This window comes from Ips typographus, linkage group LG1, assembly GCF_016097725.1.
Source record: "Ips typographus isolate SLU linkage group LG1, UJ_Ityp_2.0, whole genome shotgun sequence".
Classification (NCBI taxonomy): domain Eukaryota; kingdom Metazoa; phylum Arthropoda; class Insecta; order Coleoptera; family Curculionidae; genus Ips; species Ips typographus.
The window spans coordinates 10,725,614-10,753,487 of NC_138422.1; the positions used below are offsets into that span (position 1 = coordinate 10,725,614).

The following is a 27,874-nucleotide window of genomic DNA, read 5'->3' on the forward strand; positions in this document are numbered from 1 at the left end:
TTAATATCAAATTTTCTTCAAAAAAACGTATTCGAAAAAGGTAGGAGGTGTTTATTCAGTGTAAAATTTTAGCAACTAGGGATTTATTCAGTATATAACGGCTCTCATTGGTCGAACTAGAAAGGTTCATTGAATTCTATTGGCTGCTAGTACAATGAGGGAAATAATCACTTTAAAACTGTGTAAAATCAAAAAACCTCATTGGTAGTAAACTGGTTTAGTCCACCGTGTAGCATTTAATATAAACATGATCAAGTGCAACATTAAACACTTGAAAGTGTAAGGTAACGAACAAAAAAAAACAACAACATAGATTACTGTGACATCTTGAGTACGTTTTGGAAAGACTAATCGTCGCCTTCTCAAGTAAACCTTGATAATCAGACTTGCAGTCTTCTTAATAAGAAAACAGCTTTAAAGTCTATATAGTATTAGAGCCTTATCAGTTTCTCTCTCTATCTGTTTCTATCTAGTTGATAATCTACAATAAAATAACACCTCCATCTAAAACATGTCTAATATCTTGGGATCTTGGAAACTATAAAAAATACAAGATAATTTGAATTAGGACAAAGTTGCCAAATTTAATACTGACTGCCAAACCAAATGCTGTTAAAAATTTCGATTTTCGGAGTACTTCCAAAAATATCCGAAAATAACTATAAATTGGATTTCAATCGCTCACTTTTATTAAATTAATCTTATTTTTATAGCTGAGAAACAGCCGTTTGCACTGCTTATTAGCCCACCCTGTACAAAAGAGGTTCCAATGTGCTTTCGTGGGGAATATCGACATTAAGGGAAAGGAATTTAACAAGAGAAAGATATGTAGAATGTGACAGGAACTTGCCATTGTCAACTACTTCTTTCACATTCTATCAATACTTCCCTTGAGAATTCCGCTCCCTGTTTTTTAATTTAGAACGCTATAGAGCATCATCACTATTTGTAATTATAAACATAAATTTCCTTGAAATGTTTTACCTGGAATATATTTTGGTTTAAATTGTCATCCTAACTAAGTGTGTGATTTAAATGTTAGGTGAGATCAGACCTCGTTTATCAATCATTGATGCCCACTTGGACTTTACATCCAAATCTTGAATTAACACTAAATTAAAGCAATTATTAATAACAATAATGCATTAAGTGTCTATCTAATTAAAGTTATAACCTTGTTGACTATCAAAATTAACCTGAGATTAGACCACACTTTTTGGCTATTAATAGTTGACAATTTATTTATTTTGCCGGCTCACTTAATTTTAAGTAGCTCACTCAGCAGCAACAACAACCAAATACACGATTACACCATTAAGCTGCTGAATCAGCACTCCAAAGACCATTTTCTAGAATCTATTATGAACTCAAATGGAACGGTCAATAATTCACCAGATAGGTATTTTTTTCAATAGTCCCCCCTTTTAAATAATAAATTTTATATTGCTACCGTTCACTGTAATCGCACATTTCCGTCGGCATAGATCAAAGGCCAATCGTAATTTCTTAACACTTTTATCTAAGTATATTGACTACCATATTGCAATCAATATGACTGATAAGGCGCGGGCCGCGTTTGATCTTTGCCGGGTTTTATTAAACAATTTATTGGAATAATAAATATCGAGGAGTTCTTCAAATTATAATGGTTTTATTGTTAACAGGAGGTTTTTCCGATTGGTTTTATCGCATGTGTCTTGAGAACACTTTTTGTGCACCTTGAGTAGATTTAATTGTAACAACAAACACAAGACATACAATAGTTATTTAGTTAACAAGTGTGAAAAATTGTACTTTTCCTCATGAGGGTTAAGTTGCTCCAACAACATGAATCTTCGCTATCCAGCGATAAGACAATTACGTTGGGTAATTCAACATTTTAAATCAATGAACATCTGAATCTTGTAATGTATTCTTCTGTCAAATATCTGTTCTTTGGTTTGGCGTGGTCCTTCACGAACCGCAGAGGTCTATTATGGTAAAACGGTAATGACAATAATTAATTCAGCTAAAGAATTTTCAGAATGGTGGTTTATAACAAAAGTAGATACTAACTCGCTTATTTTAAATAAAACACCTTGTATATTGTATTTTTGGATTCTACTGCAAATTTTAGATATGATCTAACCCTACTTACCTTAGTCCAAAAGTGAATAATATCGGAGATATAAATGTTTAAGTACTTTGTGTATAATGGCATATACCTATCTGTACGTTTCTGAAATTTTTACCATTTTATGTAGAATATGACTAGAGTCCGGATTAAAAAGCACTAAAATCGTGAAATAAAGCGCTTAAAAAGCAAAATTATTTTCTTCAAAAAAGCATAAAAATCTGTAAAAAAAGCAGAGAGATGCAAAATTTGTTTGAATTCAACTTTTTTGAAGATGTCAAATTGCTTTAGAGGCATACGGAAGATTTTAGACTGTTTTGAAAACTTTCAAAAGTTTTTTGAACTACTTGAGAGCATTTGGAAGCTTTTTAGACTGTTTAAACAACATATTGAAGGTTCTGGAATGCTTTAGAGGCATTTGGAATCTCTTACACGGTTCACAACATTTTTTTGGAAGCTTCTAAACTGCTTTAATATCTTCTGGGAGCTTCTAGACTAGTTGAAAAGCGTTTGAAATCTTTTAGACTGCTCTAAATGATTTTGAATGCTTCTAGACTGTTTTGAAAGACTTCCCACTGCTTTAGAAGCATTTTGGACTTTCTGTAGTGTTTTGAAATCTTTTTAGACTACTTTAGGAGCATTGAAGATTCTGGACTGCTTTTAAGACATGTCAATTTTTTGAACTTTTGAAAGCTTTGAAACTACTTTAGAAGTTTTTAGACTGCCTTGAAATTTTTTGAGAGCTTCTAGACTAGTTGAAGATTATTTGGAAGCTTTTAGAGTGTTCTAAAAGCTTTTGGAAGCTTCTAGACTGTTTTGAAAGACTTCCGACTGCTTTAGAAGCATTTTGGAGTTTCTGTAGTGTTTTGAAATCTTTTTAGATTACTTTAGGAGCATTGATGGTTCTGGACTTCTTTTAAGACATGTGAATTTGAAGTTTTGGAAGCTTTTAAACTGCTTTAGAAGCATACGGAAGCTTTTAGACTACCTTGAAATTTTTTGAGAACTTCTAGACTAGGTAATGGTTATTTGGAAGCCCTTAGAGTGTTCTAAAAGCTGTTGGAAGCTTCTAGACTATTTTGAAAGGCTTTAGACATATTTTGGAGTTTCTGTAGTGTTTTAAAACCTTTTTAGACTACTTTAGAAGCATTTGGAAGGTGTTTGGGCAGTTTAAAGAGCCTTGAAGGTTCTGGACTGCCTTTTAGACATTTGAAACCTTGTAGACGCTTTTAGAAACTTTTGGAAGCTGTTAACTACTTTAGAAGCATACAGAAGCTTTTAGACTCTTCTAAAAGCTTTTAGAAGCTTCTAGGCTGCTTTGTAAGCTTTGCAAGGCATTTTAGAGGTTTTATAGCGTTTTGGAATGTTTTTACATTTTTTAGACCTCTTCAGGTGTATTTGGAAATTTGTTGGCCAGTTTAAATTTGTAAATTGATACTTAGACATTTTGCAACATGTTTTTGTCGTTCAGAAGGCCCCAAAAATAGCAGTAAATAAGCACAAAAAACTAAAATAAGCACAAAACGAAGAAAAAAGCAAAAAAAGCATCAACAAAATCTGTCAAATCACGCGTTTTTGTATAAATCGTTCACATTAGATGTCAAAGGTTGGGTTGCTTTTATTATTTACAAAAAGCAAAATTTCTAGAAATCCGGACTCTAAATATGACAATAACAATGGTAAGTTTTCAGATATCAGAAAATTTTTTTTTATTGGTTTTTGTGTTTTGTCGTGTTAAATAAGGTGGGTTCTTTTGGTCTTGAAGAATAAATGTTAAATAAGCGTGAAAAGTCAAGTTGTTTTAATAGAACACCCCTATTTTGAAAATTGTATCTTTTTCTCCGTCTAAAATTATTATACATTTTGAAATAAACACAAAATAAAAATAAACAATGTGACCAACTGTCAAATTAAATAACTTAACACAAACTTGCTTTAGTTTTATACGGGATAAAATAAAATGTAAAAATAGGAGTGTTCTATTTGATAAACTTGAGTTTTCGATTTTTTTTAAATTAATTTTTTGAGGCCAATTTTTAACCACCCTGTACCATTATTTCTGACGTTTTTCTGCACTCACTCTTAAAACTAGCCTTGTTTAACAGACAAAATACAAAAACCAAGAAGAAAACGTTTTCTGATATGCGAAAATATTAAAATGTTTTGGATGAATCGCCTTCATCAGAGAAGAGAAAGAAAACATTTTTAAGAGTTACGTTTCTTTCCTAATGAATCGTGGTGGCTGGTCTAATTAACGATATACATTAATTAAAAAATTTTCCCAAAAAGTAAAGTATATTTGAAACATTTGTTTGACCCTAAGTGCGGCAATGGCCTACTATTAATTACTTAAAATTTTAAATTTAACTAACCAGGGAAGTTTAGAGTTAATGTTCAATGATGGTAAAATTGAGAATCTACTCCAATGTTAAAAGACGTCTATGACATGGGAATTCCCTTAAAGTGGCATCAAAACTGATAACAAAGCAATAAAAATTCTGTGTATATAATTTAAGTTTGCTTACGAATCTCGTTGACAGACTAACGTCACGTAGTGCTTATCTCAGAAATACTTGATCTCTAATTTTTCACCAGAATTACAAACTTACTACTCGATAAGGCCTATGAATAATTAGTAATTATAATGAACTAAAAAACCAATTTCAATTAAATGTAGTTTTAATTTTAGATGCAAGTATTTAATTTTTGTGATTTATGTTGATATGTGGTTTTTTTTAGTTTTAAAACTAGAGACTGAGACAAAAGGTCTTTGAGTGTGAACTGTGAATGGACGATAAGTGAACGTACTACTTGATCATAGATATTCAAGAGAAGTAATTTCGTAACGTAGGTACCATTTTTTCAAAGCATTTGCAGGTTAAAATGTGTGATCTGATTCAACCATGGGTAAAATTTTGACTAATAATATTTTTCTTAAATTTATCTAATTAAGATCAATAACCATTATTCTTTCCCAGGTAAAACATTTGAAAATCTCCTTGCCATTTGGACATTGACAGGGTAATTTTTGAGTTTTCTAAGCGTTAAATTAGTGTAATATGTACTAGTGCTTGATAACAAAAATTGCACTTGTCAGTTCTAATATCCCTCTCTTCAATTAACTGTTACAAGGGCTATCATCTGTGCACTTTCTACTTTGGTCCATATAAAAAGCAAAAGTTAATGATGGTTTTTAAAAATTGAAACGTCAGGACAAATAATCGCTATATGTTTTGCAGAACTTGAAAAGGTGCAATGATAAGTGAATCTTTCACTAAAGTTCGTATAAAAATAAGATTTTGAAGATACAGAGTGTCAAAGATTCATTTGTTTTTATACAAATAACTGAAGAATGGTAACAGGCAGCACTTGACAAAGTTTTGTTTTAGTTTTAGGAGAAAATATCTAAATGTGACAATAGACGCCTTCAAAATTGTTGATAAAAGAATAATATAATATTAAACGTTTAATGACAAATATACCTACTTTTGTCGGATAAGCAAAATCTGGTTCGATTAAGAAACTTAACATGAAAATCAAAGGTCTTTGTTTTGTTGACGCACTAAACTCGCACTTAAGTAAGATAAATAAGTTCAAAAGGTTCCGCCATTTTTTCGTATTTTTATTTATACCTACTATCATTCATAAAATTCTAATAAAATTTACAGCCCCGTATGCCTTCCACCTTAATGAACGATAATTTATGAGCGTCATTTAATAAGCTTTTATCAGGCTGTTCATTCAATAATTATTACGGTGTAAATCTAAAAATACTTTATTTTTGTCTTAAAACATTATGAAAATTAAAAGTTGATATAGAATTGTTTAAATTCAACAAATAGTCAAAATAGTCTAGTATGTTTTTTTCTAAAATGGATTATAATGCTTTTATGAACTTAATAGAAAAAACATTAAATACCTAGTTTTAAAAAAAGGTCTTGTCTGTCGTCTCTCTGAACACTCTGTATAACATTACTAAAGCTAATTTACAGACTAATCAGTCGATTTTTAAATAAAATGTCAGTATTTTTTTTAGTTTAAACTTCAGTAATGCGTACAAAGCTTTTTTGGGCTTTTAGTATACAGGGTGTCTGAAGGTGGTAAGTTAGACGATTACGGAAAATGAGCTATAAAATGAGACTTCTCAAAAGTTGGCTGTATAAATATGGTAATCATTCTGTGAAATAAAAAGTAAACTTTTTTCGACGATCTTACAGTAAACATAAGATTGTTACAGCGAACAAATTAAATACACATCCGGTACACTTCAAGTTTTAATAGGTTTTATATTAATTTTCATCAATCATATTAATTTGTTCTAGGAACTTGTGAATTTCCAGTTAATCTTGATTTCGTTTTTAAGTAAGACATAAATCATAAAAAGTGGTGTGGAGACTAAATTAATAAATCACGACTTGTGTTTTTTGAAAATACTTATATTTTATTTTGCAATTAGTGAATAAGTATATTTCTAATCACTACTAACTACTATGTGCAAACTGCTCGTCAAAAAGAATAGGACAGCTAGATTTTTGGTCATTTTTGAGCGGCTGTTTCTTCAAATTGATTCATTCAATTTTAATAATTTTTTTGACGATTAAGAGGTATTTTCTTCCTCTTTCTGATGACCTAAATAATCTTTTTGAAAGTTGTCCCGGATCCGAGTATACAGGGTGTCACTGTGGTGTAGTCAAAAAATAAAAAATTTGGTCTAACGCCAGATCCTGACCTTGCTATCCTTTCGCATGTATTCGTTCGCCCATATTATCTGCCTTAAGCAGCCCGACATGGCTGTCGCTTTGTTGAACTGGCTTCTTAGGTCCTTCACTCAGGGTCGTGATAACTCGACAGATCCATACCCAGATATTGGAATTGTGAGACTTGCTCGATGATTTTGTCTTGAACTACCAGCTTACATCTTACGGGATCTTTAGTAAAGGGTATGTTTTTCGTTTTTTCTATAGATATGGTCCTGTTCATCGCTTGGCTGACCTGGCAGAATTTGTGTAGTTGTCTCTGTAGATCGTCCTCCTTTTCCGCGAAAATAGCTGCATCATCGGCGTAGCATACCATGCTCATTCTTTTATTCTGTCCCATTTGGTATCCCATATTTAGTGATGATACTTCCTCTATAATTGTGTCCATTAAGCGATTGAACAGAAATGGGCTAAGGCTGTCACGTTGTCTGATGCCTCCTGGTGTCGGTATCTCTTCCGTATAAGTGTCTCTTGCCTTTACTTTAGTCATGTTGTTCATATTGAGACTGCGGACTGCTCTTACGATGATGTCTGGCGTTTTTTTCGCTATCAGTATATTTATGATGTCGGAGAGGCGAACCCTATCAAATGCCTTGGTCACAATTAGTAAAGTCTTAAAAAAAGAAATCTCTGTTAACGTAGTGGAGGTACAACTGTTCTTGTAATAATTAGTAAGTACATTCCATATGTGTCATCCACATGTGAGATCCAAGATGTAGTAAGATGGGCAAGAATCCGAAAAAGAGAATAGAGAGACCACGTGGACAGAATGCCAGATGATCTGGTGGCAAAGATTGCGAAAGAGAAAAAACCAAGAAGACGACGGTTCCTAACTGACGGTTCCTGATGAAAACACAAGACAGTAGAAGGATAAGTGTAATCGATGTATGTTAATTAAATAATACACTTGAGTAATATAAATAAATACAAACATCAAACATTCCCAGTTCTTCTATCTAAATAGTAATCATCAAACATTCAGTGTGTAAGAAACCGTACATTTTTTCCAGGCAACTTTGTGACCGTTGTAAATCTGCAATAAAGCGTGGTTCACATACAGGAAAACCATAAACTAATAAAGACGATAACGATGTTTGATTTAAATTACCACTTTTCAGTCAAACAGATTCCGTTGTGGCGAAAAATACAAGGAACACGAGATGAGACAGCGACGGGAGAATTGTTATTCGTAACCGATTTTTAATCTGTCGGTATCTTCAAAGGTGGAGAAGATCAAAGGGACCGTTATCATCAATTGACATAGTTTATAGTAGCTTTGATAAAGCTGCGGTACACACCTTTTTGACTGCGATATCAGTGGTGTCGGTAACTATATTAGGACTTTTTTATTATATCGAATTACCCACACGATGACGCTTGCATACCACCATCACCATACCAACAGATTAAGATTTATGTCTTCCCCGACTATATTAGGTGTGTAATGATTTTATGACAATGACACCACAAACAACTGTTTTTTATGTCGCCTAATAAAGATTTGGCGTTTTGATTAACAACCTTAAAATTAAATTCCGTTTTGCTACACTAACAGAGTACTAGCAGTACGCCTATGGTGCGTTCCTTCTTAAGGCGTGTGTCGTCTTAAAGTGGGGTTTATTTTTCTGTTATTTGCATAGGACGACAAAGAGGGCCGCCTCTGGTTGTTGCGCTTTTCAGAATCGGAAGAGTCTGTGGCGTTCGTGCAAACAGGGACGGCGATAAGGCCGTTCTAATGGGATTTTTTCGTTATGCCGTCTTATCGCTTGCTGAATACGATTGTTACGGTATTTGAGTTCAGTATGAGGCGACGCACTGCACGCCTTTTAGGTGCTTTAATCAAATATTTGCGAAGGTCGGCTCGCACCCTTTTAACACCATCGAAAATGGCTTTGTTGATTAATCACCACGGTCAACTCTGCTCGAAATAGTGATTTTGAGAACCCCTAAACAATATTATCAAAAACAAAGAATGACAGTCTTAGAAGACGGACGTAGGTTCACAATAGTTATTTAGGATATTTAGGTTTTTCCCAAATAGGAAAGTTCGGAGATTTAAGAGTTCATTTTTTAGAAATTAAACCAGTTTTTTTCTAATTTTGGCATATAAAGTGACACTTTTCAAAACTGATTAGAGTGACAAAACGTTTTACTTTTCGTAACTAGTTACGAAAAGTATCACCTTATGTAACTAGTTATGAAAAGTTCATTTCATCACTCCCTGTTTTTATGCATTTCCGTAGAAACATCCGGGCGACATCCATCATAGCATGTCGTCAGAGTTTATACAAGGTGCTATGAAAGTGAATATTTGTGTTAAATCACTTTAAAAGATGGTTTTCACAGCTTTTTGGTCAAAATTAGAAAAAATTATGTATGCAACACGTTTCGAAAATGCCTTACTGTGTAACTCATTCAAATTGTAGGACCTCGCTGCGCTCGCCCTACAAACATTCTTTCGTTACACAAAATCGAACTTTTCGTAACTGGTTACATAAATAGCTATTGTGGTATATTATTTAAATTTTCGTTTATGTACTGGATAAAAAGATTTCAAGGTACTCTATTCGGAATTTGGAAAACAATCCATCGTAGAGACTTGCCGAAAAAAAATATATAATTAGACCAAAAAAAAACTCACTACAATATTTTTGTAATGCTAGCGTTGCCACATCTATATAAAATCACTGGCAACAACGGATTACTAATACCATTTTTCAATTCTGCTACATGATCTCCACAATACTTGTTGTGAAAAGTTTCTAAACGTTGTCGTTTTCGAGATATTTAACATAAACATTGAAAACGGTTAGCATATTTATATCTTCTCTTTTAAAAACTTTCAAAAAACCAATACATATTGGAAATTTTCAATTTGAACCCTTTGCCTACTACAGCCTTCCAAATATTGCATATTTTAATGTTTAATGGTAAATATTACAATCAATAAACATTGAATATGTATAATCGATTTCTAAATGTCTTTTATCAGGTTATAATTACGCACTTTTCTCTCATTTAACCAAATTTGCAGTGGAACTATGTAAGGAAATAGAAAAGAAATTTCCTTCTTTATCTCACTTTGACTTGCATGCCCTACTATAAGTCCGCTTTGTGTTTAAATTTCTGTTTCTATATCTATCAAGTTACATAGGACTCCTACTGCATCTCTAACCTTTTTCAAAATCCCCATAGTGGCCATTGTTATTCTGGACACACTGTATAGGCCAAAAAAATCTCGTTTTTCGAATTTAATGATAGGTTGCACATCGCAGCGCAGTTTTAGAGTACATTCGGGCCTTCTAGCAGGACTAATTTTTATATGAGGGTATAGAGCACATTTCATAGTTTTCGCGTTTTTTTTAAAACTGATTGTGCGAATAACCACTGCAAAGTTACGAGCGGTTTAAAAGTTGAACGAAATGGAGGAACATGGAGTTTTTCTCAATTTGGTGACAATTGGGCTAGTGCCAAATGTAAAGGTATCATTATTTCTATAGTCGTATCCAGAAAATCATCGCGAGTCAAATGGGATGTGGACAGAAAGCAAGCTTCAGGTAAATGTGGGCCAAGAGCCGTTATGTGCTCTCCGACGACTGGCAGGAGTTGCTTTGCATACCACATACAAAATGGAATACCAGCATGAAAATAAATAAAAATGTATTTATCATTTTTTATGTTCGTAGATTTTAAATTTTTGAAATCACTGTGTGTTGATTTTTTAAGACTTAATTAGATTATCGGTATGTAACCGATAATTAGATTATCGAAAGTTCCTAAAAGGTTGTGCTAATAGATTTTCTTAATTTGTTTTATTTAGCATTTAATTTTATTACTGTTTTACAAATTTTTGTTATTACTCAGGAATAATAAATGTTATTTTACTTGTTATAGTTGAATATAATTTGATCAACGGTTGAACCACTGCACAGTAAGCGTGGGGAAAAATAGGAAATGTAATGTACTGTAATAACTGTCATATCAAATCAACACTTCGTATTGTGCTGCTTCTAGTATAGATATCTGTTCTTTTCCCGGTCTTTCCTGAAGGACCGCATCATTTGCGGAGGTAGCTTCTTCCAGCAGGACAAGATCCGTCTACAAATGTACTTCTGGAAGAGCTTCCAGCAGGACTTTGCTCTGTGCAATCTATCATTAAATAAAAGGCTAAACTACGACCTTTCGTTACTTTGAATTGTTCTGAACGATCAATCTGTTGAAACAGTCAACTTGATGAAAAATGTTTGGGTTGAAAGTGTATTAATTGATAATGACTACTCTCATTTTTTACGTCAAAATTATAAAAAACATTCATCACTTAAAAAATATTTTTTCTACGAATGTTTGCAAATAAGCTACTTTGCATACGTAAAAGTGTGTGCAAAGTGGCACTTTTCCGCACACTATGCGGGAAAAATTTTTTCCCGCACACTTTTTAAAATGCTGATTATACCTTGCAACAGTGGTTTTATATAGACTATTAAACATAAAATCTGCTTAGAATTTTGCGTAGAATTCAAAAATGTAATAATATTCAGGGGTTTCATATAAAAAACACGACTTTTTTCACATTATTCTTCCGTACAGTTTAGGTAAATAAACCACCTTGTCTCTGTCTTTGAAAATGAGGCTTGTTTCCTTAGAAACCAAAGCTCATTGTCAAACAACGCATTTATATGCAATTTAAAGTCTACAACAGTGTTTATTCTTACTTATTTAAGTTAAAAAAACTATTTTAATAATGGATATCACTGAAGATAAACTTCCGGAAGATGTTCTAAAAGCCGCCAACATGGCTAGTTTGCAATTGCTGCCTCTCAAATCGCGAGAAAAATACGAGAAACAGTACGAGTTGTTTACCCAATGGTGCGAACAAAAGGGGATAAAAACCTTAAAGGAAGAAGTACTTTTAGCGTATTTTGTTACTTTAAGCAAAGAATTCAAACCTAACACAATTTGGTCAAAGTATTCAATGCCCAAAAATGTAATAAAAATAAAAAGAGACATCGATATCGGTGAATTTTATAAGCTCACTGCATTTCTGAAAAAGCAGAATGTTGGTTTTAAACCTAAAAAGGCGAAAATTTTTACAAAAGAAGAAATATTCAGTTTTATGAACTCCGCACCAGATGAAATTTACCTGTTAATTAAAGTTGTCACTATATTCGGACTTGCTGGTGCATGTCGAAGGGAAGAGCTAGCCAATTTAACCACTACAGATATTGAAGACAAAGGAAACCTCATAATTGTTAAAATTAGGGATTCCAAAAATCATACAGCAAGAAACTTTATAATATCAGAAGAAGTTCATAACGGAACCTACCTGCAACTGTACAGAAGATACACCGGCCTACGTCCAAAAAAGTCAAACAATCGTTTTTTCCAAGTTTACAGAAAGGGTAAATGTTTTTCGCAAAGTGTTGGAGTAAACAGTTTTGGAAAAATGCCTTCTGAAATAGCTATTTTTTTAAAGTTGCCAAATCCAGAACTCTACACAGGGCACAGTTATCGTCGATTATCGGCAACGTTCCTGGCCGATTCTGGAGAAGGAATCACTGACATAAAACGCTTGGGGGGTTGGAAATCGACTACGGTAGCTGAAGAATACATTGATGAATCCACAAGTTATAAAAAAGGATTAAGTAACAAAATTCTGACCTTCAATCCTAAAGAAAGTGAAGCAGTTCCAAGTACCAGTATTTTACCTTCAGTTGCTCAATCTGCGATCAATTTAAAAAACGCGACCAACTGTACATTTAACATTAATGTTGTTAATAACAATAAATAGTTATAAGTTGTTGTTTTTAATATCAATAAAAATTAAAAACAAAATGTATAGATATTTCATTCGTAGAAAAAATATTGTTCCTAACACGTGTGCAAAGTAGTTTTCCCGCACTTGAAGCTTATCCGAACTCCGCTTCGCGTCGTTCGTCTAACTGCTTTCGCGTGTGGGAAAACATAACTTTGCACACTGAATAGGAAAACTACTATTTTTTTATATCTTCGTATATTATCTGATATACGTATCGACTTTAGAACACGCTGTATCGTACATTTTGTATTTTAAGGTTTAAAACTATCTAAAGTATACGCCTCAGTTTTACATAGTTTTAAAGTAACGAAAATGTCTTTTACACAAATGTTTGTTAATAATAATACTAAAATCTTTATTTAGCATAATTGCTACAAAAAATCTCATACCAACTTAACTTCCACTTTTCTGGTACGCATGGCGCGTTTGTCAAAAATTATTATACAGTGCGTTTTTTTTAACGCGCAACATAGGATTTTACGTGTTAAATTTTTAAGCCCATGTTAGACCATGTTGTTTTGGAACTACAAGTGTAAAACTTGACGGGTGTGTGTTTAGTACCCTGAAGCTTAAGTAAGTTTAGCAATTCGGTCTAAAAACTGTTTACAAACTAACGAAAAATCATCTTTTTTTGAAAAGATTTTATCTTTCCGTGCTCCCTGTATGCATGGTAGGTGCTTGTTGTTTTTGATACTGGCAGGGCAGGTAGCAGGTAAAATTTGGTGTATAAAGTAAAACAGGGTGGTCAAAATGCGATTATTAACTTTATATCAAGAATTAAGTACAGAAGAAGTATTTTTTAAAATAAATTGTTCAAAGTGACCTCCGTTTGAAACCAAACAGTATACCAAACGATCATAAAATGCCCTTTTGACGTTATAAATAAATATGTCACTCTACCTGCTACCTGCCCTGCCAGTATCAAAAACAACAAGCACCTACCATGCATACAGGGAGCACGGAAAGATAAAATCTTTTCAAAAAAAGATGATTTTTCGTTAGTTTGTAAACAGTTTTTAGACCGAATTGCTAAACTTACTTAAGCTTCAGGGTACTAAACACACACCCGTCAAGTTTTACACTTGTAGTTCCAAAACAACATGGTCTAACATGGGCTTAAAAATTTAACACGTAAAATCCTATGTTGCGCGTTAAAAAAAACGCACTGTATAAATATTTTAATATTAATATTCACTTGTTCCGTGGCAAGAAACAGCTTTTCAAAATGTGGTACTTGCATGTATCTTTTTTATTGTCTTAATAAACTTATTTTGACTATTTTCAAATATTTTTGTTCGAAAATCAGCTGTTTTCACTTTCAGATTGTCTGTCAAAGATTTATTGTTTACGTTTACTGTTTAATGACGTCATAGAACACTAGAACAGTATTGTGCAACGTTGTCACTGAAACTTCATAAACCTGAGCATAGTTGTACACAAAATTGTACATTACTACAAATCTTAGCACATTGTTTAGTCTGTTTTTTTTTCTTTTTGAAATATCAGCTGATTAGCCATCTTTTTTTGGAAGCTTGTGTTGTTTTGTTCTTGTGGTCTCATCTGTACGGCCTCAATTTTCAAAACCATATATTATCCAAATAATATAAGTAAATCTAAGAATCAAAGTCGATGAGTTTTCTGTCAGAAAAATTGTTTATTGTACTACGAAAAACCCATGGATAGAATGGTACCATTTTGTACTACTAATACAGTCTGGGAACCTCCGACGCCACACCAATCAGAAAGCACATTTTTTTTGTGTGTGCACAACAATTTTGGTATGTTGCTTATAAAATAGTCCTCTTTCATGTCGTCGGACATACTGTTTTTGAATCCAGTTTTCATTGCAAGTACCCTATTGACGTTTTTTGCTAGGTTTGGTTTAAGGTTAAGCTTCTAGGCTAAGGTTTGTTTATAAAAAAAAATACAATACGTCTGTGGATTTTCAGGTCAATTTACTGGTTACACAGAAAATTTCAGTGCCGTAATCCTCAAATTTCGAAAATACTGTCTGAAATGGCGTCTCATTGTTTATCTGATTTTCCTCGTTTTTCAAAAGAATTTAGTTTAGGACGCATAGTTTCCGAAATATAAGCAAAACACTGAAAACTGACGCGACGTTATCCGGTCAAAAAGAGCAACCATGTAATAGTATATTACATACTCAGGTGGTTACTCAAAGTGAGTACTTTCCACCCGGGTGGAAAGTAAAAGCACGTCATTTTCATCTTTCCACCTGGTTTATACATAAGAAATAGCGTTATTACATACCTGGTTGAAAATAATAGTATATTACATAACTAGTGCTGTAAGAAGCATTTTACGCACGATATGGAATAAGTGTAATTCCATCACTGCGTAAAATGCCTTAGAGCACGTGTGATGTACTATACTTTACCTACGACCAAATGGAAAGTCCTGTTTTCGCAATTCATATAATTCAGAGTAATTTTTCATAAAAAAAGTATATTTTCAACGTATTAACATCATATTTGTTCTAATCATAGGTATTATGCTACTAAAGCAAAAATACTAACGTAATAAAAAATTCACATGTCATGTTACTTATCTAATTATTAGTGTTGTTCTTAAAATAATTATTTATGGTGACATTACAGTTATTAGTACTTTCAGTAATATTACTTGATTTGTTTGCTATTGCAGATAATATTCTAGACAAAGTGGTAGTTACTTAAAACTGTATGAACCATGCATTACTTGATGTTCTCCATCTAATATACTCTGATAAAGCAAGAAATGCAAGAAACAAAATCAATTTTTCCCAGCATTAGAGCAGTTAGTTTGTGGCCGATCTTAAAACTGTGCGCTTTTTTTACAGCTGTGCGATTTTTTACAACTGTGCGTAAAGAGAGTCATTACGTAACGGAAAACTATGCGTAATTAGCTATTTACACTGAGGTTGTAGGTAAAACTTTTTTTTTCAAAATTGCAGACGTAACTTATCGAAAAATTTGACTGAGATAAATTTGTAGCAAATTTAATAGTATTAATCCGAGATATAAACAACATACCGAAAAATTAGACTTTCAAAACCTCCCCACCTTTCCGGCTTAAGGGCTACGATACGTTCACCTGCTAACTAGTCCAAACAAAGTTACGAAGTCAAAAATAGTGTTCCAAGTATTTCCCTCAATACATTTTTTGAGCATTTGTTACCTGGACTACTAGTGCGAAACTGTGTAAACAAACAGTAACATTCTGACATTTCTAACTTAATTTTGAAATAAAGATAGGTAAATGTTTTAAGTTAACGTTACATTCAAAACATTTATGTTTCTATTACAGTGTTACGTCACTCTATTTACTTTGATTTTTTGATATAATATCGATGGTGCCCGCCAGTTCACTAAACCCGCGTGAGTAATGTAACTCATTCATATTGCAGAACCTAATTTGTTACACATTTTGTAATATATTTCAAATAAATTTTGTACTTCACTGTATTTTTTCAAACCAATTCCATTTAATAGCAGGTCTTAAGCAAACATTGGCCGGCCCAGTAGATAATAACACACAACTGCCCCATCATTCAAAGATAGCATCAATCTGAAACTAGGTCCGTCTAATCGCTTCAATTTCCAAATTTTGCCGTTAGACACGATTTTTTTCTATCTACTGCCCATCTGACCAACCTTGACGACTCATTTCTGGCTTTCTTTAAACAACATCGGCAATTAAAACCCGTAAAATTAACGCACGACCTCCTCAGGGTGCGCAGGTGGATGTCAAATGTCGGTTCCATCTGAACCTTTCCTTAAGAACACCACCATAGAGGTATCAATATTACCTTACTTATTTGACTGAAACACTTAATCGTCAAGTCAAAGGTTTTGCAATTTCGTACACTATTCTGTAAAACAAATTTACTTAAGTATGATATTAATTATCAAAAGATTTTTGATGATCCGTATCAAACTAAGTTAAGTTTCTTTACACCTCGATGGATTCAGTCGCCCTGTATCTTTTGGCAGTAGTTGTGGTTTAATAAATTAGTGGGAATGCGGCTGATATATTAGAAAACGGCGTTTCACCTCTGGCGAAATTGTGGGCAGCCCAGCACCTTGCTTTTTTTGAATTATTCATACTGACCTAAAGGTCTTTGTCGGACAGGGAAGCACCTGTTCGAAGCTGTTAAGTAACATGTCGATGGTTTGCAGGTATAGTTCCAGTTTCACACCGTTTAACTTTTAAATTAGTTTAACCAAAAATTATTTATACACAACTATTGCTAATATCGGTTTACTTTTGAAAAACGGCTTAAGTAATCGTGGGATGAGGAGGTTAACAGAAATACCCAATTAACTGTGGTGCGACCTTTCGTGTCACCTTTTCAAGCACTCACCTGTTCTAGGTATTCCAAAAGTTACACACACGTAAGTTCACAAAGATTATTGCTAATCTCCGTTAATTTTGATTTACACTAAAAGACTTAGACATTGTTGTGGGCCATTTTATAGATATTTTCATTACTAATGTGGTAAGAACAATTTTACAGTCACGAGCGGAAAAATCTTGCTATGACAAAGTCGAACCGATAATTTTTCATTCTAGCATGTTTCCCTTACAAAGGACTGTTGAAATTATGGAAAACATGGTATCTTAAAAATTATCGGTAATTTTAAAACTCTAATGGTATTACCCACAAAAATTGTATTAAAATGGTGTTTTGTAGCGTTGCATGTACCACCCACAAGACTTGAAGGTGGTAGGAGAGAGTATTCCTTACTTAAAATTTCAGTATTTACCAGTGACACTAAAACCACGTATTTCCAAGGAAATTGTGGTACGGCACTATTTCTCAAAACAGAGTTATGGGAACTCCGCTGACGTTATATTTACTAAAATCAAGGAAAACTAACAAACTATTGCTGACCACCTTGTACACACATTTTTGTAGCAAAAAAAACCACCATCTGCCCTTAAAAATCACCCTCCCAGATCAGACTGAACGTCTCTGCTTTTTATCATAAAAATTGGAATTTTAAGTACCTGAACTTTGCCAGAAGTTAACACTTTGGTAACAACATAAGGATGTTCGCTCCTTCACACACATGCACATCAAAAATGTCCTTGACTATCGGTTGACAGAAATGGTATAAATTCCTTCTAATATGCACAACACAAATATTTAGGCTTCTTAAGAAAAAAAACAACAAGCACACGTGAGAAAGCTTTTAAAGCCACTTAAATGATAATGAAAGCCACTTCAGAGGGTATAACATTAAGCCGAATAATATCAAATAAGAAGTCGTAATTTTCTTTTAGTGACAAACGGGTTCTATGAAGTGTTTTTAAGTAGATATATGATATGGTCTTTAAACTCAGACCTTTGAAGAAAGGTTAGATTTTATAATATTTGTTTAATGTCTTTCTGTTGTATTGTTGTTATGTTAAGATTATCTGCTGAATATGCTCGTAGAATTAAGCAGGTAATACAGTGTTTGCATTTGATGTTCATGACGTTAGTTTACGTTAATTTTTTGCAATATAATAGATTTTCAGCTAAAAAAACTGGATAAACGACTATGAATTGTGTCAACTGTGACTAGTAGAATTCTACAAATTTTATGTTATACAAAAATCACTAAAAAACTATTCTAATATGTGCTATTTCTATATGGTTATACAGAGTATTTCTTAATAAAAAATCAAGGGTCAAAAGTCGAAAAGTTCATATACAGCGTAGCTGTAGGGGAACTTAGTTCGTGTAAAGTCTACAGTTAAGTCAAGAATCGCAACTTTTAATATATATATATATATATATATAAACCATCTTTATTTCCGAGGAAAAAGGCTATCGACCTACCGGTCTTTCTGCCAATGTTACAGAAACAAAACTTATGTACTAAATATTTGTTAAAAAAAAAAAAAAAATAATAATGTTTTACAAAGAAAAGGTTAAAATTAATAGTTCGTTTTTTTAGGTAAAATGTTCCAACAGAGTATATTGAGGAAAGGCGTAGCGAGATTGTCTATTTGGTCTTGTGAGGGAGATGGGGTTTATAATTGTCCAGTTGTGGGGGTTGCCTTTCCATTTTGCCTCTAGTTTCGTTAATCGTTCTGTTATTTTTGTCATTTGTGTCCGTTCGTAGAGTAATTCGTTGGTTGGGTTATGTAGCGGGTTTTGAGGATGTCTAATCTTGGTTACTAGTCTAAGTGCAATTTGTTCTGTAGTTTGTATGTGTTTTTTTGTTTTGCTGGTCGCATTAACTCTTAGTATGTGAACTTCTAATAAAAACTTGCTATTCTTAATATTTCTCTTGACTGGTGTCGCTTCATTAAAATAAAACTGCCAACTGAATTGAAGACGTTTGGTTTTATTTGTTTCGTTAACAAATTGGAGAAGAACAAATTTTGCTGCTTCAAGGTTTACAATAGTTAAATGCGGAATAGCGGCGATAGTTTCAAAGTTTCAAAACTACTTAAATTGACATAAATCACTGGTATATTCCAACTAATGATGAATGAAAGTAAATGGTGTTGAAGAAATCGTTACACAAATTAGTGTAATATAGAAATCTCGAAAACAATAAGAAATGCAGAATTTAATTATGGCAAATTTGTGCAACTTGGGGTTTAATAACATGCCGTCATCAAATTTGAGAAATTCGTACCACATTCGGAGATATCCGAAAAAAAAAAACGAATTTTTTGAAATTGAACTTTCTTTTTTACGAATTTATTTAATGAGATAACTAAAATTAAAATGACACTTTTTTATTTCCACTTTTCTTCCTCTACAACGTGGCATATTTGAGATCCGACTTTTTTCCAACAAAACTTTTTTTAGTCAAATAAACTTCCAAAAAAACTAAAACTAATTTCCAAAATTTGTTTTTTTTCAGATAGTACGGAGTGCCGGATATACTCGGAATTTAAAAGCAAGAAAAGAGAACTTTCTTATAAAAACCAAGATGGAGATTGAGATTGAATAAATTTGTGTTCTTTGTTTGTGTTCAAATTTGTGTTCTCTGTTGTGTTTTTCAATATTTTGCCTATAAAAGAAATTACGAACTATAATTTTGGATAAATCGCTTCTCTTATATCATGTTACGTGTAGTAGGAAAATGCTTTCAATGTCGATCATTTTCATCAATTACCAGAAAAACATTACATCAATCCTTATGATGGAATCAAATAAGTTAAAACAAACGTGTCAAAGGTCACAGAAGTAGGGAATTCTGGATTACCTTCTGTGACTTTTTTATGTTGAATTGTCGAGTGACTAAATCTTAACAGGAAATACGTAACGTCAAAACTTCAAAAGAGTAAACAGAGACCGGTTGGTAAAATCACCAATAAGCAACGTAGCTGATTTTCGTTATTAAATTGCAAAGTTAGGCAGTTTAGTGGATTAGTGGATCAATATGTTAAGTGCATGTAAAATTGCCGAAAATCATTCATGAAGGTTTGGGCAAACAAAAATTTGGGCAACAACCTTTATGCATGATTTTCGTTATGTATTTGAGAAATATTTTTTTAGGGAAATACCATAAAATGCATGAATGCTGTTTCTTTACGGCACACACAAGTCTGAATTCAAGATTTTCTAAAATTTTGCATGCACGAAACGTATTTTGTGGACTATATCCCGAATAAAAATTGTCAGATTTCATTAGGTATGCCGCAAATTTGTTATACAGTAGCTATATTAATATGGTCAGCAGAAGGATGCAAAAATTGCATTGTAGTTTCAATGGATGAGGGATGTAAATTCGGTATAAAAGAACTTCGAAAAAAAATTCTCTCAATAAAAATATCGACAGGAAAAATTTCTGCTAATAATTGCAGCTCTGCAACATTCTGAAACATTTTGATACCATTTAAGTAACTCTCTAAATTTATGATGAGAAAGTATAGCAAAAATATTGTAAGGTCTTGTGCACTATAAGGAGCATTTTTAGTTAACTTTTTCTGTGTTCAAATAAAATGATGTTGGGCATCTCTATACGTATTGCTTTCTGAAAGCCAATTTATAAATCAGAAATGGCTTTTAAAACAATTTTTTGTTCAGTAAAATCCGCCATTTGGAAATTGAGGGCGTTAAAAAATGACCAAAAATTTTGCTGCCTAGATTTTTAGTACTTCAAAATGTAGACGAAACGTCGCGTCGTTAAAAATAACACTTTCAAAGATATAGTCACGTTAAAAATGTTTAGATTACAACAGTTAAAGCTTCATGTAATATCATTATTGAGAGATTTCTCTGATTGATTTTTAGATACATATCAATATTGGGTCTCATGATCCTTTGCTAGACGAACAGAGTAAAAGCAAAACCAAATCCTTTGAAGCAAAACGAAAACAAAATCGTTGAATTTGTTTCTTGTAAATAATGGTTAAGGAATGGAATATGATGGAATATCTCAAAAACGGCTTGATGACGAATTTTTACTTCTTGTTACTGCTGCGGTTTGTGTAATAAAAAATAAAGTGAAGAGAGGAGAAGAAGTAGATCCAAATAGATCGTGAACTTGCTTTATGTGCTGCAGAATTTGCTTGTAACTCTCTTGGCAACCATGGAGCTGCTTAATGGTGTTCTTCATTTCCGGAGTATAATGTTTCTGTAGGCAAGTACTAAGTGGCTCAACACAGTTTTCTTAAAACGTTGTTTGAAGTTTTGAGAATATTGTGAGCTATTTTCTCTATAGATTTTGTGGAGATCCACTTTGTGTTTTTGTTTATAGTACTCCAAAAGGGCTGGAATATTTAGATTTAGATATTATAGAATTGGAGGTGGCCAAGGAAGTGGATTTGGTGGTGGACAAGGACAAGGAGGTGGTCATGGAGGAAGTAATGACTTGCAGGGACTAGGTAAGGGTTCTGAAGGAGGCCAAAGAGGTAGATTTGGGGGTGGCCAAGATGGTCATAGTGGTGGATTTGGAGGTGGCCAAGGTGGTGGACAAGGTGGCGAATATGGTGGTCACCAAGGTAGTGGATATGGTATGTTTTTGCATTCCTAACTTATATGTAATGGCTACTAAAATGCTTCCTTCTAACTTTTAAACTGCTTCCTTCTAACTTTTAAACTAATTGTTATTAAAAAATAAAAGTTTGTTATTAAAATTGATGTAACGCGTATTGTTATCGTAAATAACAACTCATGCCATGCGGGTGAAAGGTTGGCAAGTATACAGGGACAGTCAGTCTACATTTTAAGAGTACTCATAAAGACCAAAAGTGACCACTTTCCACTCGGATGGAAAAAACTTTATTAAAAATTAAACATTAAAAAACGGTATTACATATACATGGTTGAAAATAATTACTACGTTTTGTTCATATGACCCTTAATCACAAATCAAAAAAGGTAATTTGTTTGAGAGAAGTAAGAGTGTGATAATTTAGTAAGACTGATTGTACTAGATGTTAACAAAAGCTCAAACAAAATCACTTTTAATACCCATATGGTCGTTAAGATTTTTCAACTAAGATCCATCGATAAGATAACCTAAATGTTGTTTTATTACTATAGCTTGCTACACACCTATCCCGCTGTGATTGGCTGAACAAAATCGCTTATCTCCGGGATCCCAAAATTTTATTTAAAATTGCTATTTGCATATAGACTGCGATTTTATACGCTGGGCGTGGATATCGTTCTCCGTTGTCTTTGAAGCGCCGAAACTAAGTTAGAAAACCCATTTGGAAGTTTTATACTTCCATCTCGGTGCTGAAATAGAAGTTCAGCCCCGTTCGGAAAGTTATCCGGAGCAAATATTTGCGAACTTAATTAAATTCATTAATCGCTCGAGACGCCAAAACGACGGGGGCGCAGGATCGGACCAATAAACCAAAGGTCACTTTCTGGGGTCTTAATTGTGTCAATAAAGGGGCGATTGTGTTTGTTATGCGCTGACAAAACGTGTTATTTAGCACGGTTTAGTTACGTTTTTACGACCAGATTGTCTCTCACTTATTGTGCAAATTGCTTAATACTTCGAGAGTCATTGTTGCCCTCGTATGGGCATGTGACTTTTCGACTTCTGGGGATTCGAAATGATGACCATGCCTGTCGATCATTACCAACTTGTCTGTTACAATAATTAATTTCAATTTATCGTCTTTTTGTTTGTGCTATAAAACAAGCCATTTACTTATTAATAGTCCGGCCAACATAAAAAAAATAATGTGAGTTGCTGAAAACAATTTCGAATTCAATCAAATTTTGTTGAGACAAAAAATGTCAGAATGTTCGTACTTTTTCCAGTTTTTCAAAATTTTATGAACTAAGAGCATTTTGTGCAAAATATTTACTGTACACAAAAAATTACCGAGAATCTTGACGGTTTTGGTTGGTCTCCAAGTTAGCACAGGGTCCTCGAGTTTAAAGACAGATATCTTAGAATACCCCAAAATACCCTGCAAAGATAAAAAGGAATTTCATAAACTCGTATTTTAATTACTACTTCAAAAATAGTCACGTAAAGTTCGTAGCTGAATTAGGTAATTGAAAACAATTACTTAACCATTTTTAGGCCTCCTTTAAATCCTTAAAATGATATTATGGTCTTAACGATGTTATTTTGACATGCAAAGAGCCACGTGACTTACAGAAATTTCTTTTAGTTGTAAAAATGATCACGTGATCTTCAGAGCAATATTTTGACTTTAAATATGATCATGTGGCTGCAAGACTGCTATTTTAATCTTAAGAAAAATCACGTAGTGTTCAAGATTTTATTCGACGCTTGAAAATAGTCACGTGATTTTTTTAATTGAATATGTTAATTGAAAACAATGACCTTTTGTAGAATCTCTTTTAATCGTAATAATGGTAGCATAACCCTATTTTGACATTTAAATATTCACGAAAACAGTCACGTGACTTTAGAACAACATTTTTACCTTAAATATGGTCAGGTGACTGCAAGGATTCTATTTTAACCGTAAAAAGAGACAAGTGACTTTTAAGATTCCAATCGACACTTGACAATAGTCACGTGATATTTGTAACTTTTTTTGTTGATTAAAAAAACAATTACGTGATTTTTTTAGGTTTCTTTTTAATCGTCACAATGCTATTTTTATATTGAAAACATTTACTTAACTGCAAGCATGCTATTTGAACCTTTTAAGAAGAAAAACCATTGAATATAATTATAAATTATAATACATGAAGCATACTCACAATTGTCAGGAGTATCTATTCAAAAATGTAATAATATACAGGATGTTCCATTTAAAATAAGCCAGTTGGTGAGTACCTGCCAGGCACACTTCAAGGTACCTACTCATCACTTTATTTTTCTAAAAGTAAACCCATCACAAAGAAGTAAAAAAAACAATAAAAATATTGAAAAAATATTTAATTTTTAAGTTAGTTTTTGTAAGGTATTATATAACAATCAAAAATATTGATTTACAATGATTGACAAGACATTGTCAGTGTCAATGTTTGACAGGTTGTTTGTCATTTAACCTAAATGCAAAGCAAAATTGGGGAGGTTTTGTTAAACTTACATAATGTTTTCTTGGAAAAATACATGCAGAAACTGAATATTATATGTCAGTCGGAGTATAAGTTACTCTATGTGACTAATGTGACTCGTATGAATTTAAAGTATGTAAAGTATAAAAAAACAAATATCTATTAAATTTTGTACCAAATGTTTCAGGATATATTATTCCTTAAATAAATTTATTATTTTTAATAATTAACATTATGTACTTAATTACAATTAATTACAAAACATTCACAGGACTAATGGTGGCCCTTTTTGATCCAGAGTTGCAGTCCCGGGTTGTGTGGAAATTTATTAGTTTTTTGGCAAAAGATAATGATAATACAAATGTGGTCAGAATGACAGAGTAAACATTGAAACAACCTCAATTTTATCTTATATAAAAAATCATCTTTTTATCTTAAATTCTTTCTTCACCCTGTATATTTCTGAGTATTAAATGATAAAACGGTTAAAAAGGCGTCAGTTTTTATATTATGTGTTTCCTAACTGTTTTTTTGCTTTTTAAATAATACAGGAAAAAATGCAAAAAACTCAACAAACGTCTGTTTAATACTTATTCTATGGAAGAAAACATATTAATACCCAAATTCAGCATGTGCAATTTACCATCAAACTGGAAGTTATTCAAAAGTGTTTTCGACAAGGAAAAAACTTTCTAGCTTGGGTGGTCGGGCCTTGCCCTACGGGAGTCCTACCAAACCTTCAGAATTGACATTCAGTTAGCACGTTTACTTTGTAGTTGACGAATATATTTATGAGCCGATTGCTGATCAAAGCTAAAATTCGGTGATTCCGACAAAAGGTCATACGGTGAAAGCTGGTATAATTGACTGTAAGGTCAGTAGTGACATGAAAAAAATGAATGAGATTGAAAGGGCACAGTGGCGCTAGATGACACTTTGCAAGGATGTTCCCATCATTCGTGACGTTTTTGTTTTATGTTATTCAGTACACATGGAGATCACAGCTTTTTTTTTCTAAAAAATATGGAAAGTGATACTTTTTGGAACGAAGTGCTATTATCAGAGTTACTATCAATCAATATCCTTCCTGCACGTAGTGCGATTAGTACTGCTAGGGACCATTTCTTTTGGCTATTCTTTACTTGGGTAAATTCCAAAGTTTTTGGTGATGCAAGATAGTTAAGAACATCTTTGATTTTTAGAAGTTATAAGGTTACTTACATATGGGACATTATATATACATATACAGGGTGAGCCTTGGAAGCAATACCCTCTCATTATTTCTTAAACTAGAAATGTTACAAATGTTTGAAATAGAAACTAGCAAACTTTTTCCCAAAATAAGACTTCATGGCTCTCATTAGATATTAAGTAATGTTTCATCAATTTAATTAGCATCTAACATGGGTTCCCCTGTTTATAAAGACAAGCCAGCGCAATTTCGCTCTTATAAGCTCCTGATGATGGGCATTTGTATGCTCGAAACATGTTGAGCGTTTCTCTTCCAGGTTTAATAAACTTGTTGTGGATAAGGCTTTGTGTTCTTCTTTTCATTCAACTATATCTATATGCAACAGGTTTCGAAATATTGACGTTTGAAAAATTGCAAGAAATAGTATATTACACACCGGGGTGGGAAGAGTTTCATTACTGTCGAGAGATTAGTTAGATAGCTAGGATCTCGAGACAGGAATGAAACTTCCTACCGAGGTTTGTATACTATTTTATTTACAACCATCATATTTCTATCAAAATTTACAAATCATTGTTTCATTCTGAACATATCTAGAATATTACATTTAACAAAAAACTACCAAGCAGTCATTTTTCTATATGCTTTTCTTCTGCTTTTCTGTTATGCTGTCCCAACGTGCCATGTCTTCTGAAGCTGTTGCAAGTAGTTCACAAACCTCAGTCATTCAGCAGCAAATTAATTTGTCGACCAAAGAGACAACTGTTGGAGACGCCAGTGCTGGTACTGGCCTAAATATTTCTATAAACACTTATAATAATTCAAATGTAACCATTAATTTCAATAAGTAGTTTGTTTTAGTTTAGATCATGTTAATTTTAGTATTGTAATGTATTATAGGCATTATAACCGTTAGAATGCATACAATTCGAGTTGTAATCCAGGACATTTTTCTCAATTTATTATTTGCGAACTGAATATCGATCCGACTTTATCTGACATTTAAAAAATTTGATTCAATCATCTTTTTTTTTTTTTAAATATTAACAATCACAATTTTAGAGGGCGGGAAATGAGGGCGGGAAGTGAGGGCGGGAAGTGAGGGCGGGAAGTAGAGGTGCGCAATATGATACTTCCTAACCTTCAATGACGTTAGTAATGACAGCATTACATATATGGTTGTAAATAATAGTATATTACATACTCAGGTGGAAAGTGTTTGATTTCTGTCGAGAAATTAGGTAGTTTGCCGAGACGAAGTCGAGGTGAACTTTACCTCGAGACAGAAATTAAACTTTCTACCGTGGTTTGTATACTATTTTATTTTCAACCATTTATCAAAATCTCATCGAACTTTTAATAAATCATTCAGTTGAAATATTGATTGCTAATAGTCTCTAACAATAAGGTAGTATAGGTACGAGTAGTTATGACTTCACCCACAATAAACGAGTGGTGATTTGTTTACAATCTTGACAACGTCATTATTGTGGTATTCTGTCTTTAATATTTGGAGCTGAAACGTTTCTTAAAGTGCTTTTAACATGGAGATTTCTGAAGACGCAGGTGTTACTCATCATCACCTGAGCTGCGAGCTGTTGCAGAGCTGGCGGCACAGTCTCTTAACTATAAAAATTAAGCCCAGATATGACAAAACGCATATAGACATGCACCCGGGTGGAAAGTGACATTTACCCGGGTGGAAAGTAAAAGCAGGTAATTTTCATCTTTCCACCTGGTTTACACATAAGAAATAACGTTATTACATACCTGGTTGAAAATAAAATATTTTAAATCGATAAGAGTATTCAAAAATACAGTAATATACAGGAAGCCTACTTATACCTACTGGTGTATGACTATACTATGGTCCATTTATTTTCCCCTGGCGCTTACGTCATCATTTGCCTTTCTTGTCTATTACATGCGTTCCGAGCGCGATAGAATTTTGACGTCATCTAGTCACGTCGGCAATGAATCAGGACGACAAGGCTCGGAAAATCGGCCGCCATTGTTGACAAAAAGTAAATAAAAGGACATTTTTTATTTTTAATGTAAATTTTACAATATTTTAAGGAGTATTTTGATTTAACTTGTTTTTAACTGCGATACTACGTGTGAAACTAGATAATGTGTGTGTGTTTCGGTAGTCAGTTTTGAAAATGCCACCTTTTTAATACACTTTACAACTATCAAGGGGCCCAGTGAAACATTCTGAAGGAACTAGAGTTTGTGGAACAGAAAAGGATGCCTTTTCTAATAGAAAACACTGTCACAATGAAACAGCCCATATATTTACTTACTTCCAAGAAGAGTTTTTACAAGAACACTACAAAAATCAAGTTTATTCAAGCCAGTGGTTCTCGAAGAAACATGGATATAAGGTAAAGGTGTATTTAGCAGAAGCTGACAAGGTAGGTGATTTACCTAATACTATAAAATAGACTCTGGTAGAGGTATTAATGAGCTTCTTCTTCTTTACGTGCCGTCTCCTTTAAGAAGGTTGGCTATCATCATGGCGATTTTTATCTTTGAAGCTGCGGAT

The 27,874-nt window shown here is 33.1% G+C and overlaps 1 protein-coding gene and 1 long non-coding RNA gene across 2 annotated transcripts in view; one reads left to right on the forward strand and one right to left on the reverse strand.

Moving 5' to 3' along the window:
* Positions 1-11,284: 11,284 nt before the first annotated feature.
* LOC145728685 (uncharacterized) lies at positions 11,285-12,871 on the reverse strand. Its single transcript, XR_014178140.1, has 2 exons — positions 12,529-12,871; positions 11,285-12,467 (listed from the first exon to the last, which is right to left on the reverse strand). It is a non-coding gene; the product is annotated as an uncharacterized LOC145728685 (long non-coding RNA).
* Positions 12,872-21,414: 8,543 nt separating this feature from the next.
* The window catches only part of LOC145732692 (uncharacterized), a 231,754-nt gene continuing 225,294 nt past the window's right edge, over positions 21,415-27,874 (forward strand). The window contains exon 1 of the mRNA XM_081985156.1: positions 21,415-21,628. Within this exon, the coding sequence (XP_081841282.1) occupies positions 21,569-21,628 (60 nt within the window). The 5' untranslated portion in view covers positions 21,415-21,568. The remainder of the gene's footprint in view (positions 21,629-27,874) is intronic.